The sequence below is a fragment of the Hibiscus syriacus genome, unplaced genomic scaffold (genome assembly GCF_006381635.1).
Source record: "Hibiscus syriacus cultivar Baekdansim isolate YM2019G1 unplaced genomic scaffold, ASM638163v2 tig00000991_pilon, whole genome shotgun sequence".
Classification (NCBI taxonomy): Eukaryota; Viridiplantae; Streptophyta; class Magnoliopsida; order Malvales; family Malvaceae; genus Hibiscus; species Hibiscus syriacus.
The window spans coordinates 1,432,999-1,451,409 of NW_024061840.1; the positions used below are offsets into that span (position 1 = coordinate 1,432,999).

General features: G+C 34.3%; 1 protein-coding gene across 1 annotated transcript in view; it reads right to left on the bottom strand.

Moving 5' to 3' along the window:
- Window positions 1-2,523: 2,523 nt before the first annotated feature.
- Window positions 2,524-18,411, bottom strand: part of LOC120118806 (leucine-rich repeat protein 1-like) — a 33,013-nt gene continuing 17,125 nt past the window's right edge. Inside the window, exons 3-7 of the mRNA XM_039138779.1 lie at window positions 4,222-4,300; window positions 3,967-4,096; window positions 3,391-3,460; window positions 3,206-3,277; window positions 2,524-2,845 (exon numbers count right to left, since the gene is read on the bottom strand). Coding sequence (XP_038994710.1) covers window positions 2,779-2,845; window positions 3,206-3,277; window positions 3,391-3,460; window positions 3,967-4,096; window positions 4,222-4,300 — 418 coding nt within the window. The 3' untranslated portion in view covers window positions 2,524-2,778. The remainder of the gene's footprint in view (window positions 2,846-3,205; window positions 3,278-3,390; window positions 3,461-3,966; window positions 4,097-4,221; window positions 4,301-18,411) is intronic.

An 18,411-nucleotide genomic window follows, 5' to 3' on the forward strand; every position in this document is an offset into this window, starting at 1 on the left:
AATTTTGAGTATTATAAATGGATCTAGATCATAATTTGGCCGAGATGTATTTTACAGGACAGCACCGGAGCTGCCTCCAAATTATTTTAGGTAGGGATGGGCATAGGTAGAGCTGATTATATAGACTAAGGTCCGTGGGCTACCCGTTTAACTGTGACTCGTGCAAGCTTCGGACCTCAAAAATTGAAGATCGTTTAAATTACGGATTTTTTAACCCGGACCGTTAAACTCATGGGTTTAATAGGTATAACCGCGGGCTACCCGTTAAACCCGCTTAATTTAAAATTTATAAAATTTTAGAGAAAATAAACTTAAAGAATTTTATAGAAAAAGAAAATAAATTACCTATAAATATGATGTTACTTATTACTATTGTAGTTCTTAAATTTATTAGGGCGTTTGTCATAATTTTACCGTTGTTTGATTTTTTTCATTTAAATATACATCATTATCATTATGGTATTTAAAGATTTTTTATTTAATTTTGACCTTTATTTTTTTTTCATGAAGTATGTTATCCATTTTGTTCTTTAATTATAAAAAATAACGTGATATTCTAATAATATATCACATGACACGTAATATTTGGATTAAAAATAAAAAATAAAAGTAAAAGAAAAAATTAAAAACATACTTTTCAACTTTTAAAGACTTTTACAAAATAAATATATTTTAACAAATTAATGACTTATATTTTATCAATTTTAATATAACTGTATCTTTCAAATTTACTCTTATACTGTAAGTATTTTATTTTATATTTTCATATTATGTTTTAGTATTTCTCTAAAGTATCTATAAAATACAATTATTAAGAACACTTGACAACTTTCTTGTTAGATTTGTATAATATTTGATTTTGTTGAATTTTTATGTTTGAATTTATGCTTTCAGACACTTCTGTGTCTTCATATTATAGCATTGAATAATTGTGTTTTATAAAAGTATAATATGGTTACTGTTTTATTTTTTTCAATTTGGTGATATAAGTGAATATTGTTTTTTTAATTTGAGTTTAAGTAATTATATCATTATATATATATATATATATTAATGATTAAAAAATTAAAAAAATATTATTTTATAATCATTTCCGGCTATTTAAAATAAAATTTAAATATTATTTATTATTTTGACGGTGCTACCTTCCTTTTCAAGTTACTCGATCATTTTTAAAGGTGTAGTAAGTTAAAACATTATTTTTATTGCATTTAAAGCATTTAAAATTATTTTTATTAAACGGGCCGCGGGTAAGCCTGTTTAGCCCGCGGGTTAAATGGACGGGCCACGGGCCTTAAAATTCAAAACCGTTTATGAATGCGGGCTTTTTAGCCCGCTCCGTTTAAGCCCGCACCGTCAAAACCCGCGGGCTAAACGGGCGGGTAGCCCGTATACCCACCTCTAGGCATAGGTCAGTTTAGGTCGGTTTTTTGGTCTACCCGATCCGACCCGAAAATAATTAATATTCCATCCGAGATCCGACCCAACATGACCAAAACAAGATTTCAACCGACCCGATATATAACTTAAAAACCCGACCCGACCCGACCTAACCTAACCCGAAATAATAAAAAATATTATATATTTTTCGGATCAAATCGTATCGAATATTTTCACACTAAATCCAAACTTAACTCGACCTAAACTCGTTTTAAAAAAATATATATATCCGATCAAATTGAATTAAATCAAAAACCTTCAAATTCGGATATCATTTGCCCTTTTTATCCAAGGTTATCTCACCCTACTACTCAAGTAAATTTGCCCTTTTTAGAGGTCCTTTTATATCATTTAATTAAAAATAACTTTTATAGATTATATATATATATTTATTTTATTTACATATTTTAAAAATTCGATCAAAATAGATATTTAACAGTTTTGTTTCTATTATCATTTAATGTTGAATGACTGTAAAAAAAATTCTATTATCCAATAAATGCTTGATACATGATATATTTTCAAAATCTCTTTTAAGTTTATTTTCAAAAAACTCAAATAATTAACGAATTAAATTGTTTCGATGGTTAGAAAATCGTTATTAGATGATTGAACATTTATTATTAAATGATTAAAAATATTCAGAGTAAATTTTATTTTCTTTTTGAATGAATTCTTAATTATTACCAAAAAAAAAGCCGCCAAACATACTGCTACAGCAATACGAAACAAAACAAAACAAGAAAACCAAAGGCCTAATATGCCCCAAGCTATATAACCCAGTTGGTTAACTGCATCACTCCTATACTATTTTATAATCGTCTTAACTTAATAAAAAAATTTAAATAAGTAATTTTCTAAAATCTCCCTTAAATCCCTAAATTACTCAAAATACTTAAACCTCCTAAATTCCTAACCCCCAAAATTTTAAATCACATATGCCACTATCGAATCAATGATGACCAAACCCGAAAAACTGACCGGAAAAATCAACTCGAACCGCCCAATTAATTGATCTAGTTAACAACAATTTCAGGTGCATGCTTTAAACCTAGAGAAGTTCCAAATTGACATGAAAATATATGGCAAATAAGTGGGAAGCTATTTTAAGGATGCACACCAGTGGTAAACTTGTTGCTGCTATTACATCAAATACTAGCTTGTCTACACCACCTTAGGAAGAGCATCATAGTTTCAGTTACAAATACTAATAAATTCTGATTTACAGATACTTATATGAAGGATTGCATCTCACAAACCACATTTATAGTGTGATAATACACTCAAGATCTTGCGAGTACACAACTAATTCCAAGCTTTGTAGCATCACTTTGTCCTTCACGAGCAGTTTGTGTCGTAACTAGCAAGCCCCAACAACTCCGGACCTTCCAATCGAGGGTTTTTTCTCAAAACTATACGATTTGGAACAACGTTAAGATCAGTGACTTTGCGTACAAGAAAACAAAAGAAATGAAACTTAAAATAGGGAACAAAAATAAGTCAGAGAAAAACCCAAGAATAGAACTTCAAGTGGGGATGACATGAGGAATAGGCGCACATGTGAGAAGAAATGTCAATAACAAGGTAAAGCTTACCCAAAGGAAATGGAATAGAATCTATCGAGACTAGAAGAAAGCAGAGGTGCTATAAAGGTAATATAATTGCAGCAAAACATGCAGATACTTCTAAATTCCAGGTGAACAATCATTGTGCAACTCGATCGAAAATTATAAAGCAAGTAAAAGAAAAACACGGGCGAACTTACTTGTTTAGAGGAATGTGCTCAAATGGTCCACTGGTAGGAATTGTTCCACACAAATCATTCTTTGACATATCACTGGAAGAAAATAGGTAAAAAAAAAAATAGAACCGCAAGTTTAATGCTTTGCAAAATAGGACCAGAGAATTGTATTCTATAAAATAAATTGTCCAAAAAATTGCAAGACTTACACAACTTTAGGCAAAACCCCAATAAGTTCCCTAGGGATAGGTCCAGTTAGTCTGTTGTCATTAAGTCGCATGTAAAATGAAACAATAATGAGAGTCAGCGATTACATTTTTTTGGTACAAAGGAGACCAAGGCCTAGGGGCAATTGGGGTAGGCTGGTAGCAGAATTGAGAAGTGTCGAGAGGATCGAAATCTAGCCTTGTAGGAATTCAACTTCTAAGGGAGGATGGTGAACAATTTGGGCTGAACCCAGGTTCAAAGACCAGTGATTAGATGTTACAATGATACATGAACTAATATGCAGAGAATAAGAAATGAAAAATGACTAATATTCCAGTTTACGGCACGAGATAACTAAGAATGGAGTAATCATGGTAGCACAAAAGAAATTAGGAACACAAATAGATAAAGCCATTATGTTACGCTTATAGATTAGTTAAGTCCCAAATTATCTATCATCTAATCCGTCGTCGATTTTTCTAGTCAAGCTCATAAGGGAAGGCAGCAGTGAGAAATAAAAACATTCACAATAGTCTAATCCTGCATGAAAAGACAAACAATGGACTTGAACACACACAAGAATACGAGAGACTTCAGTTTCCCAAGCGAAGGAGGCATGGTGCCGGAGATGTTGTATAGATCCAATCTGATAAGGCTCTTCAAGTTCCCAAGTTCAGTAGGGATGGTTCCTTGGATGTTATTTTTGTTCCATGCGTTAAAGAAATGAGTCCGAAATAAATAACGTTGAATATCTACAGTAGTATCCAACAAGTTAACATTTGTACAAATGTAGATATTAAGGGCAAGTGAAAAAAACTTCAAGAGAAAAGTAGAACATACAAATATTGCAAATGTTGAAGCCTCCCAAGTTCTGGTACCAAATGTCCTGATAGGTGTGTATTACCTAAATCTCTTTAAAAAAGGAACCAAAATAAACCATAAGAGATTAGCATCGAAAAAAATATTATGACACGTGTCATTTTCGTGTCAAAATAATTCATTAATCCCAAAAGAAATATAAAGAAAATATAACAAGTGGAAAGTAAGGGTCGATCTCATAGAGACTGCAATTTCTGATGTAGTTATATTTTTGTTTATGAACGGTAGAGTTTGTATAGGGATGAAATTTAAGATTAAAAAAATAAATAAAAATATAAAGATAAAAGGTGAGATAAGAATAAGATAAATAGGGGGATTTTGAAAATACTGTTCGATAATAAGATAAAGACAAATAATAAAAAATAATAAATAGAATAAAATAGTAATTGGATTTTGAAAAGAAGACTTATTGTAAAAGTAGCATTATGCTTTCAGCTTTGACTCAGTTTCCTTAGATCATCGAAATAGATCTTTACGTCAGGATTCACGCCTGTTACTTGTCTACAAGGACAAATCCTTGTGACTATGCTTTGTACACCGAATACCCAAGTACAATCTTTAATATCGGTTTGTGAATTGATCTAAGCAACAACAATGTTGTAGATCTAAAAATGTTAAGGCTCGAAAAGATACCGACTCGAATTATGTTATTTCGATAATAATTGGTTCCGATCTCAGTCTCCTCTTAGCAAACAATTTTGCTAAGTGTGTTCCCAGGAAGTCGAATGTGCTTAAATAAGCTGATCCTTCCTCCCATGTTAACTATAACAACATCCAGACCAACGTCGACTTTTTGGTTTTGAAAATTGTTTTGATTTGAAAATAAGCCCAAAAAACAAAGAGAGATATCTGAAGCGATTTAAGTGTCTTGCAATTCTCACGTTTGAAATTGAAGGATTGCTTTAGCCTTCGCTTAAAAGAAAATTAGCTAAGCATGACAAAAGTCATGCTTATGCTTAGCATGTTTAAAAATAAAACTTAAAATAAAATAGAAAAATGAAAACTTGAAAAGAAAAGAAAATAGAGAACTTTATAAAACTAGAAAGAAGAAGAAGAGTAAATTCTCAATTATAGATATGTGTTTTAGGCTTACCATGATAGGGTATTTATAGCCTTCAAAATCCTAAAAACAAGGTAAAGATAAATCCTAAAATAAAGAAATAAATCCTAATGAAAATACTTAAAACTATTTAAACTAAAATACTAAAAACAAAGAGAAGATACAATATAATATTTAAAATAATATCCTAAAACATGACTTCAATTCAAATTTGAATTGCAGAAACGTGCAGCTGATCCATTCGTTCTTCTAGAAGCGCTGACTAGACCTTCTAGAAGGTGATGACTTATCGCCTCGTCAGATGTGTCATGCCTACTGATCCAGCTTTGATTCCAAAAATAAAAAACCGCAAAATTCTACCCTTTAAGTGCATTTTCCAGAATCTAATGTCATGTACAGAAAATGAATCAAAACGAACAAATAACCCACAAAAACCAACAATTAATGAGAAATTTAAAAGTAAAATAATAACCAAATAAAGAACCTATCAAATTCCCTCTCACTTATTCAATTCTTGTCCTCAAGCATTCCTCAATTAACATATCAAAACCACAAGTTGTCATCTTCAATTTCAATTTATTTTTATTTTTAAACTTCCAATCGAACTAAGTCCATGACAATTGCCGAATTCAAGTTACAATCAAGCTAAGACACAACTAGTAAAATTTAAAGCAAACAAGATATTCCAATTAATTGCCAACTTCAATGAAACATGACTCAATAACTCACAAAGATTCACACATATCCGCTCAAAGTATTTAGGGTAAATGAAATCGCTAAAACCAAAACTAGCCAAAATATTACCATAGGCTTGAAATCCAATCAAGCCTTCACTACTAAAAGTGAACATAATGCAATAATCAAGGGGTCTTTAATCTAGGTTGTAACGTGGCTAAGGTATGGGTAGGGAAAAAGGCCGAAAAGAAAGGTTTAAAATGTCAAAACAAGAGATCAAAATAATTAGGAACAATCCACGAACTAACATGAAGCATAATAAAAAATAAAACAAGAAAAAATAATAGATAAAAGACAATTGAAACGATCAATTTCTCCTTCTTCTTTTTCTTTTCATTTGAACAAAGTGTTTTTTTTCCAGTTCGAAATAGTGAACAATGTACTTTTTTACGATTTTTTTTCATTTTTTGTGGGACAAGAATGATACAAGATCTAAAGTTTAGGCAAGGGTGTGAAAAGAGAGGGAAAAATAAAAAGAAAGGCTTCAGGTTTAATTTGGTGAGTTGAAAATCAAACAAAGGGAAATAGGCTCAAATGTGGTTCACTAGTGAATATATAAATGGGTAAGATTTTTGGGGAAAATGGGTTTATCTTAGGTGCCCCTATCACATTAAAACATTATGCCCAACATTTAATCTCGTTATGCATTGTGATTACAAGTTCTAGAATATCCTAATTAGTCCGGCACACTCAAATCAAACAATGAGCAAGAAAGAAAATATATGCTCATTTAGGCTCGAATCTTGCAAGACATGTTTACATGCACTGAGTCAAGTTCATCTCTATCAACAAAAGCATGAAATAACTATACTCAACAAAAAATTCACCAGCTATACCAATCACCTTCATACAAATTAAATTTGATCAAAACATGGTTATAATACAAAAGGAAGCAGGAGTAAAAAGTGGAGTTCAAGATGAGTAACTAAAGATTCCAACATATCAATTTCAGAATAACTCAATTTAAAAAAATAAAGAGAGGGTAAAAGAAAAAGAAATACTAACCAATCTAGTGGCGACCGCGGCCATGACCACGTTGAGACGAGCCCGTGAGAAGGTAAGAAAGAACCTCAGCAAGGTTGGCTTCAATAGCGTTAAGGGGACCAGACACACCTTGCATCTCGTATCATATATCCGATTGTGTGCTAGCTGCCGGAGGTGATTCAGTTCTCCTCATGTACACGCGCCCATTACGAGGTGTAATGGTGTCGGGAGGTATAATGTAAGGGACAGCGAGAGTGCCTGTGAGAAGTCCTATCGAGTCAAAATGCCTAGCATCAAGTGGATCCATAGCAAAATCATAAGTAAAATTCATAGTGTCAAAGGTCAATGGAAATAAACGGGATGCTAAATGTCACATAAAAATATCAGATAACCATGGTCTGTGAAATCAGTCATGAACCCCATAGAGAAGTTAAAATCATTTAATGACATCTTAAAGTATTGACCTAGCAGCCGAAAAGCAATAACATCGGGTGTATTGATAGAAACAACACAACGCTACAGAAAAATAAAAGTGGTATATAACTCAAAGACTAACTCGTAATAAGTATCACATCTAATATTTGAATAGAGTGTCCAACCAATTGCATCAAAATAGTGCATCACAGCATCACGTAAATGTAAAGTGTCAAGTGTACGACATGGAATATACTTACAAAGTTGAAACCTACAGTGACGAATACTATTAAAACTCCTAGCCTTGTTGCTATTAAAGTGTCAAGTGTATGACATGGAATATACGACATAAAGTAGAATGTTGGGGTGGTCGGTGATGAAGGTATGGACGGTCGTGGATTACTCAGATCGGTGGCATGATGGTGGAAAAAGGTGGAACGACCGGCGAACGAAGAAGCGGCTGTGGTTTCATACATGGGCACTAGAACTCTCGGTGGAGAGCCTTGCGGTCGACGTCTACTACAACAAGGAGGATTTGGAGTGGGAAGCGAGTTAGAATTGCTCAGAACGTCGACGATAGTCAGAGCGGCGTGTCATCTTCCAAGGTTGAGCAACACAGGAACTCCCTGATTTCTTGGTTGCATGTTCACACCATCTTGCAAAGAAGATAAAACAAAGTAGGCTGGAGTGGAGGTGGTGGTACAACGAATCAACGGTGAGGCGGTGAGGTGTGAGGAGACCGATTGGTTAAAAGAAGAAGATAGTGAATGTGTTATGCGACTGAGGGATTTGGAAAATTGGAAGAGATGAGATGGTTTTTTATTTTATGGGGAGGCTAGGTCACGTGTAATATAAAAAATAAAAAGAGAGAGTTTGACATTAAGTCAAACTAAAAAGGTAGAATCAAAATTGGGATAAAAGGGAAAATAAAAAAAATAGGGGTTTGGTTTTGGTTAGGTATAACCAGCCAAAAGAGAGTGTATTGAGATTGGTTTAAAATTATAGAAAAGTGTAGATAGTGATAGGTGAATAGATAAGGTGGGTCTCACTGAAAATTGAAAAAAATTAAACCCCTAAATTAGAAGTTTCGACAAAAGAGGAAAAGTTTTTAACTTGGGGAATACTAAGTGCACCACATGGGGTTGGGCTATGATAACATGCGTCTGTTTCTTGTCTCCATACGTGAGACATTGCTCCTTCATTATATATTCGATCGAAATTCGAATATGTTCACAGAAAAATAAAATAAAATAAAATAAAGCATATGATACAATAAAATAAAATGAAATGAAATAAATTAAAAATGAAATAAAGTATACAAAAAAATAATAATAAAAAATGAAAATGAAACAAAATGGGTTGCCTCCCATCAGACGCATTTGTTTAACGTCGTTAGCTCGACGACCTGATTTTTTTCAGACTGCGGGTTCCTCTTAATTTATTTCTTCGATTAGACTAACTGGAGCATTTTCATAATACGGTTTCAACCTTTTGATCATTATCTTTAAACCGAATTGCTTCATTATATTCAACTTCAACATCACCATGAAGAAATACTTGAGTTACTGTAAACGGTCCGAGCCACTTTGATATAAGTTTTCGTGCAAAAAGTTTAAATTTAGAGTTAAATAGTAAAACCTTTTGACCGACAGAAAAGGTTTTCAAAGAAATTCTATTTTCGTGGAATTCTTTTTTTTTATTTAAATATCCGAGAACTATCATAGACGTTTCTCCAGATTTCCTCAAGTTCTTGAATGTGTAATTTCTGAGTTTCACCAACCGCGTCCATGTTACAATGTTTAGCTGCCTAATATGTCTTGTGCTCTAATTCAACCGATAAGTGACATGGTTTACCGAAAACTAGTCGTATGGAGACATACCAATGGGACTTTTATAAGCGGTTCAGTATACCCACAGTGCATCGGTTAATTTTAGACTCCAATCCTTACGGTCTGGTTTAACAATTTTCTCAAGAATTGTTTTTATTTCTCAATTCGATACTTCTGCTTGTCCATTTGTTTGTGGATGGTAAGCGATAACACTTCTTTGAGTTACTCCAAATTTCTTCACCATCGATTCGATTAATCAATTAATGAAGTGATCGCTTATTATAGCCCATGGCGTGCCAAACCTGGAAAACAAAATTTTTCAAAACGTTAATTATGGTTTTAACATCATTATTCTGGGTAGCCTTAGCTTTCACCCATTTAGAAACATAATCTACAGCTAAAATAATATAAGTATTTCCAAATGACGAAATAAAAAGACCCATATAATCGATTTTCCAAACATAAAAAAATTTCACAAACTTGTACAAGGTTAAGACGCATTTCATTCCAACGTCTTAAATTACCTATACATTGACATCTCTCACAAGTTTTACAGAACAAAAAAGAATCCCGAAAGATGTGAGGCCAAAAGAAACCGCATTCAAAAATTTTATGGGATCTACGTTTGGGCCAAAAATGACCACCACAACAATAAGAGTGACAAAATTGTAAAATTGAATTTACCTCATTTTCGGCAATACATCTTCGAATTACATGATCCGAGTAGTGCTTCCATAAATAAGGATTGTACTAAATATAATATCGAGATTCTCGTTTAATTCTATTAATTTTATATCTCGGCAAATCTAATGGTAACTTACCTATGGCCAAATAATTAACCATATCTATAAAACATGGAGCTATGCTTTGCGCCACCATCAAATTTTCTTCAGGAAATTCTTCTCTAAGTGGCGGGTTAGGTGTGGAAAGGGGAATTTGGCTTAAGTGGTCAGCTATCAAGTATTCACACCCCTTTTTGTCTTTAATTTCCAAGTTGAATTCTTGTAAAAGTAAGATCCATTGGATAAGCCTTAGTTTTGCTTCCTTTTTTCTCATTAAATACCTTAAAATTGCATGATCCGAAAAAACAGTAATTGTAGTACAAAGCAAAAAACATCTAAATTTTTTAAAATAAAAAATTATAGCAAAAAGTACTTTTTCAGTAGTTGAATAATTCTTTTAAGCCAAGTCCAAAGTTCGGGATGCATAGGCAATGACATGTGGCTATTTGCCTTTTTTTTGCCGAGAACAGCTCCAACGCTAGTAATCGATGCGTCACACATAAGTTCAAAGGGGTAATTCCAATCTGGTGGCTGAATAATTGGGGATGAAATGAATTGAAAGACTCCTTGCATTTTGAATCAAAATCAGTCTTGATCCTTTTGGAGAATATTGCATAAAGGTTGTGCTATCTTTGAAAAGTCTTTAATAAACCTGCGGTAAAATCCTACATGGCCAAGAAAAGATCGAATTTCTCTCACAGTTGTAGGGTAAGGAAGTGAGCATATAATATCTATTTTATCTTTATCAACCGCAATCCCTTTTGAGGAAACAATATAACCATAAAATGACATTTTTCATAGTTTAAAACAAGGTTATATTTTAAGCATTTTTTAAGCATATTAGTTAAATTATCAAGACATTCACTAAAAGAATTACCATAGACCGTGAAGTCATCCATAAAGACTTTGATGCCTTTCTCCACATAGTCAAAAAATATACTCAACATGCATCTTTGGAAGGTGGCCGGTGCGTTACAAAGGCCAAAGGGCATTCATCTATATGCAAATGTACTGAAGGGACAAGTAAAAGTCATTTTTTCTTGATCTTCTGGTGCTATTGGGATTTAGAAAAACCTGAAAACCATCAAGGCAACAATAATGAGTTTTCCCAGCTAGTATTTCAATAATTTAGTTTATAAAGGGAAGAGAAAAATGATCTTTTCAAGTAAGAGAGTTCAACTTCCTGTAATAAATGCAAACTCGCCATCCATTTTGAACTCGTGTTGGCACTAACTCTCCTTCTTGATTTTCGACCATTGTGACTCTCGTTCTCTTGGGTACCACATGAATCAGACTTACCCAATTACTATCCGATATCATATAGATTACGTCAGCATCGAGAAGTTTCTAAATTTTCTTCTTTACTACTTCCATCATTGGTGGATTTAATAGGCATTGTCCTTCTCGTGATGGCTTTGCTCTTTCTTCAATTTTGATCTTGTTCATGCAAGTTGAGGTACTAAATCTTTTAATGTCGGAAATAGTCTATCCTATGGCTTCTTTGTACATACGTAATATTGTTACCAAAGTTTCCTCTTATTCTTCGGATAATTTATTTAAGATGATCACTGGTAAGGTTCTATTTTCGCCTAAAAAGGCATATTTAAGTGTTCCAGTAATTGATTTAATTCTACCTCAGGTGTCTGCAAAATAAAAGGTAAAATTTTAGTTTTAGAGGAAAGTAAAAATAAATCATAATTGATTGAAAAAATATTTTCAAACTCCATTTTTTCCTCTTTGTGGAAAAGTTTAAGATCCATGGAAAGATTATAAGAAAAATTAGATTCAATATATTCATCAATTAAAGGATCTAAAATATCAACATAATTAATTCTTTCAACTTGATCTGGGTATTTCATTGATTTGAAAACATCAAATTCCATTGTCAGTATACCACTTCTAACATCGATCTTTATATGTGTGGTTCTTAGAAAGGGTCGGCCTAAAACTACTTCAGAATAAGTATCCGACCTATCATGTTCCATGTCAATGACATAGAAATCTGTAGGAAAAAAATAATACATCGACCTTCACTAAGACATTTTTCCATCATTCACACTGGATAGATCACGAACCGATAAGCTAACTACATGGTTACTCCCATTTCCTTCAAAGGCCCGTTAGTAATTATTTTATAAACAGAAAATGGCATAACGTTGATTGAAGATCCTAAGTCATACATTGAACATTTAATTTTAAAAATACTTATTTTACAAGGTATGACGAACATACCTTGATCCTTCATCTTTGGTGGGAGCTTTTGTTGAAAAATTTTGGAACATGTTCTCCTAAATTTACCTTTTCGTGCCCCATTAATTTCCTCTTTTAGTGTAAAGCTCCTTTAAAAATCGAGCATGCCTTGGTACTTGTGGAATTACTTCAAGAAGATGCATGTTAACTTGAACTTTCAAGAACACCTCTAAGATCTCCCTTTCTTCAGCTCTTTTATCATGCTTTAACAATCTTGATGGGAAGGGTGGTACAATTTCATGAGAAGAAGAAGGAGAATGTGTTACAAATGTACCTTGTATTCATAGAGGTGGCGTTTCTTCTTGTTCTTCGAAATGTGCGCCTTTTTCTTCTAGAACTTCAGGTGAGATTATCGTTCCACTTCGGAGTGTGATCACACTAACATTCTCTCTCGGATTTAATTTCGTTTGAGAATATAGTCTTCCTTTTAATTCCAATTTCCCTACTGTTTAAGCCAATTGGCTCACTTGTTTATCCAACTCTTGAAAATGTGTTTCGGTTCGACTTTGAAATTTTTCCTGCTATGCAACCAGCTTTTATTAGGACATAACCAGCTTTTCTTATGAAATTGCTAACTTTTCTATGACTTCCTCTAATGATGACTTCTGTGTTTGTTATTGAGGATGAGGTCTTGGTTGATAAGCTGGCCTTTGATTCGGTGCATATATGAAATTTGGGTGGTCTCTCCATCTCGGATTATATGTATTACTATATGGGTTGTATGGTCTCTATGGAGGACCTAAAAAGTTTCCTACGACATTGATTTTTGTATTACCTTCTTCTTGCTTTATCGGACAACAGTCCGTCGGATGGTCCAACTTCGTGCATATCCCACATGCTCTTGTTACCCCAGATTTTCCTGTAATAAGTGAATTAATTACTTCAGTTAACTTATCTAATTTATTTTGAATGGAAAAAGTACTTATCTCGTGAACCCGTCGGATGGGTTCACTTGAAAATTGTTGAGAGTTGGTGACCATGGTTAAAATCAACTCTCTCGTTGTTGTTGGGGCCATGTTTACTAATGCTCCTCCACTAGCGGCATCTACCATTTTCATTTCCATTGGTAAAAGACCTTCATAAAAGTATTGAAGTAAGGTTGCTCACTTAATTCGTGTTGCGGACAACTTGCGCAAAGCTTTTTAAATAGTTCCCAATAGTCATAAAGACTTTCTTCGCTCTTTTGTGGAATGGAGAGAATACTCATTCGTAACTCGCTTGCTTTAGCCGCTAGGAAAAACCTATCAAGAAAAATTCGACTCATGTCACCCCATTAATTAACTGAATTTGGAGGTAAATAAAATAACCAATCTTTAGCCAAGCTGACTAAAGAGAAAGGGAAAACTCTCAATTTAATTTGATATTCGGTAACCCTATGTGGTTTCATGCTAGTGCAAAAAATGTAGAATTCCAATAAGTGTTTGTGCGGATTTTCATTGGGAAGGCCGTGGAAAGTGGGAAGAAGATGAATAAGTCCCATGTTTAACTAAAATAGAGTCCCTCCATTAGGAAAATTGATGCATAATGTCGTCTGAGTGATATGAGCTGCGGCTAGCTTCGGATCATTTGTTGTTGTTTTTCTTCTACCATCGGGATTTGATATTCGTTATATGTGTATGCTTCAGAGTTTGTCTCCAGATTTGATTTTGTTTCTGAACTTTGTTCTTCTTGTCTTTTTCTTTTTTCTCGAAGCGTTTGTGCATGGATTCTTCGCGCTTGTGCTTCGATCTCCAGGTCAATATCTACTAATTCTCCCGATTTTATTTTGGTCATAAATTAAAAAAAAGAAAAATAAATTAGTACTTTCCGTTCCATCAAGAACACTAATTTGACACATTTCATTTTCGTGTCAAAATAATTCCTTAGTCCTAAAAGAAATATAAAGAAACTATAGCAAGTGGAAAAAGTAAAGGTCGATCCTAGAGAGACTCTGCAATTTCTGATTTAGTTATTTTTTTTTCCTGAAATGTAGAGTTTGGATAGGCGTCACGCCTAAATGTGGGGCTAAAATTTATTAATTTGAAAGTATCGAATTAAAGTAGTAACAAGGGAAAAGTTGGGGACCAAATTATAAATTTCTAAAAGATATACCTTGATTTTAGAACTTATGGAAAATTCAGGGACTTGAACCCTAATTATCCCTTTTTAATGGGCATTGAGAAATAAACCCCCCGGATCGTCTTCTCCAATTCGAAGTGTAAACCCAAAATGGTGAGAAAATCGCTCGTTGCCTTCTTCGATTCAGCGTCAATTGGCCGGCGGTGTACGTCACTGCCGGTCCCAATTGAACTGGTGACTCACCCCGACCAAAACCCCTCAACCCTCATCCCCGGATCGACAGCCAAAAGACGTGTAATGCCTGGCAAATCTTCGACAAAAACACCCCGATCGTCGTTTGATTTTTCGTCAATTCCGGAATTTATTAATTTGAAAGTATCGAATTAAAGTAGTAACAAGGGAAAAGTTGGGGACCAAATTATAAATTTCTAAAAGATGTACCTTGATTTTGGAACTTGTGGAAAATTTAGGGACTTGAACCCCAATTATCCCTTTTTAATGGGCATTTAGAAAAAAAACCCCCGGATCGTCTTCTCCAATTCGAAGTGTAAACCCAAAATGGTGAGAAAATCGCCCGTTGCCTTCTCTGATTCGGCGTCAATTAGCCGGCGGTGTACGTCACTGCCCGTCCCAATTGAACTAGTGACTCACCCCGACCAAAACCCCTCAACCCTCATCCCCGGATCGACCGCCAAAAGACGTGTAATGCCTAGCAAATCTTCGACAAAAACACCCAGATCGCCGTTTGATTTTTCGTCAATTCTGGCCGATTCGGCGACCATCTTGTATCACCGCTATACCAATGTATTTCCCTTTTAGTTTCGATAAAAACCCGATCGGGGTTTTCATTCACCGTATCGTTTTCACCGACCACCGAGGTGGGTAAGTTATTAATATTTTTCCTGATTATTTTGGATGGGTTGGTTGATGTTTTTAGATTGATTGTTACTCTGATTTAGTGATTAACTTATCTAGGAAGAATCGGTCGTCCGTCCCGAGCCTGCCACCGGCTTCACGCATCGCCACCCGCGCGTGGGTTTGTTTTGGTCTGGGGAAATTTCTAGAACCAGGTCTGGTTAACCTGACCGTCTGCTCGACCCAGTCGCTGAGTCAACTTGTTGACTTTGACCAAGTCAACCCGTTGACCGGTCTAACAGTTGACTTTGACCGAAATTTAAATTTTTGAAAATCCCTATTTTATGTTTTTCGATGTCCTGAGTTTGAATCCAAAGTTTGTTTTGCCAAATTCACACCTAATATGCTGTTTACAGTGAATTACCTTTATATTCAATATAGTTTCTCTATTAAGTTCAGTTTCTTACGTAAATTCGTTTGCAATGTATCTGAGAAATTATTGGATGTTGAATTCAAGTTCGAGGGCGATCGAATGAAGTTTAAATGGTCGATCGATATAGTATAAAAATCGAGGTAATATTACTACATGTTTCATGCTTTATGGAACATGTTGGTATTGATTTCTGCATGGATGAGTATAATTGGTCATATGTATATAGTGATCACTTCCTAAACTCTTTCCGAATTTTGTAAAAAGTCGGTTACCGAATATCAATCGAAAATAATAATAATAATAATAAGTTCGGTGATTCAATAATAAATGATTTGATTTTAAGATCCGTGAATTTTGATAAATTTTCTTAAAGGTTAAATACCATGATTATTTGGATATGAAATTACCGAAAAGAGAACCATGGGATAAAATTACGAAAATGCCCTTGTAATGGAAAAGGGCCAAGACTTCCCCAGACGGTGAAAAATAACTCTGAAAGGACATACTTGACTAATTATCAGAGAAAATGCATATGATTGAATTTAAAGGAATTATTGAAATGTCCTCGAGTTTTGTAATAACTATAACGTTAAAGGAACTAAAATTCATTCAAGCCTAAGTTATTGAAAGTATGCCACTGACAGAATTGAGTGGAATGATGATGATACACTTAAAGTGTAGAAAAGCACAATGGATGGTTATGATAAGGGAGACGATCTAAGAACTTATGTTTTGATCCACTTGAACTTTGGAATCATTTAATTAAATTCGGATCTATATTGGAATTATAGAATTGCCCTTGAAGTGTAAAATAACCAAAATGCCCTTAAAGTATTTCCAAGCCATGGAATAACTAAATACCCTCAACCTCTGAATGATTAAATCAACTTAGAATACCGAAATGACTTTAATATATGACCAAATTGAACTGAACGGAAGTACCATATGTATCCAAATTTCATAGACATCCGAATTACTATGGAAAACCTCGAAGTGACCGAGATAGACTTGACTACTAAATGAGCTAAGTAACCTCAATGACTGAGGATTAAGTAAGTGATTTGGATAAGTCTGGAAATGCTGATGAACTTACATGATGTACTGTCCCTATGGGTTGTGAACCACGAATCAAGTACGTCGACATTTATTGATATTGTTGCAACATGGAAATGAAATCAAGACTATTGGAATATCTGTTTGTTATTCAACGATGATTATGAAGATGATCTATGGACAAGAATTGTTGGTATTAAAGAGTTAATACCTTGGAAGGGGAACGAATTAACCGGTCGATATGCATTAGTTTTGAGAGTTGTTCAGCTCGAGTTAACTCAATATTCCGATAAATTAACACAAATCGTAAATGCCCTGAATCTTCGTTTCTCCCTTATCAACTTAAATCACTATGGATTCTCCAAGAACCTAATGCCCAAAATGCCTATTATTTTCCTAAATAATGGAATCACTCCGGTCATATATGAAAACACAAGTAACTCAGATGCAATGGATTCTGAATACCTTTCTGATTACTTAGTGCATCCGAAAAATGTCCGCATACTATATGATCCTGATAAATCACATTATGAATAATTGATGATCCTGTCAGATAATGAGCTCTTTCGATAGTGATACTAATTTACGACATTCTATCGGTATACTGAAGATCCGTATTTCCATGTCAGATAAGATTATCAAGTACCTCCGAATAATATCTGGAACCACTAGTGTGTTCCCTGATCACATGGATGTTTTCTCTGATTTTTGTTCTGATCTCTGCTCTGATTTCAGATACCTCTATTTAATGACTGAAAATGATTTTATTTGGGGTACTCTGGGATATGGTATGAAGACTCTGACAGGTTCAGTCGCTGTTGGTAATTCTTGTATAGGTTTAGCACCGATTAGTAATTCCTATCTCTGGTAGGTTCAGTCACTGCTGGTAATTACTTGTATAGGTTCGACACCGAATGATAATTCCTTATGGACCTAAGTCGACCCTTGGGTAGGCTCTAAGGCCCCAAGAATCTTTCTTGGGTAGGCTCTCAGGCCCAAGGTGCTCCTTTAGGTTATGCAGTTCTGGGGAGCTGTATATGGCGTTCGGTTAGAGGGATTACTATGAGTTTTGAAAAATACGTTTTAAACTGCCATTATTTTAAAAAGATCTGTACCTTTTCACTGGTTTTGTGGGAACACACTAGACAACCTATTCTGATCTCCTGAACCCAATTATCCAAAATATTTCCTATGAACTGAAAGCTTGTTTTCTCTTTCTATTTGAGAAATCAGTGGGACCTCAGTTCAGATAAAAAGTCTGTAGATGTCTGAATCAATAAGGAAACATATGTTTATCTATTATTTGCATGTTCTTCAGCATCATCTGGTAGTACTGTATTACTGAGCTTCCTAAAACTCACTATGTTACTCACCTTTTACCTTTTCAGGTTAAAAGGATTGAACCAACGTAACTATCGACTTCAATAAGGAGTTCCAACAGCATTGCTTACGGAGTACGGTGCATGTGTTTAGGGACATATAGGTTGTATTTTATTTTATATACAAGTCTGGAATTTGTTTTATTTTTTAATATTGGTAAATTTTACTTTTGTATTATAAATTGTTTTACGATTTTACGTGTTTTAACAGAAATTTTAATTTTTTTGATATTTTTACGGTGAGTCGCTCCGGTGGCCCTAATGTGACACTCCGAGTCAGATTGAGCCACCCACATCGGTCTGAGGGGTTAC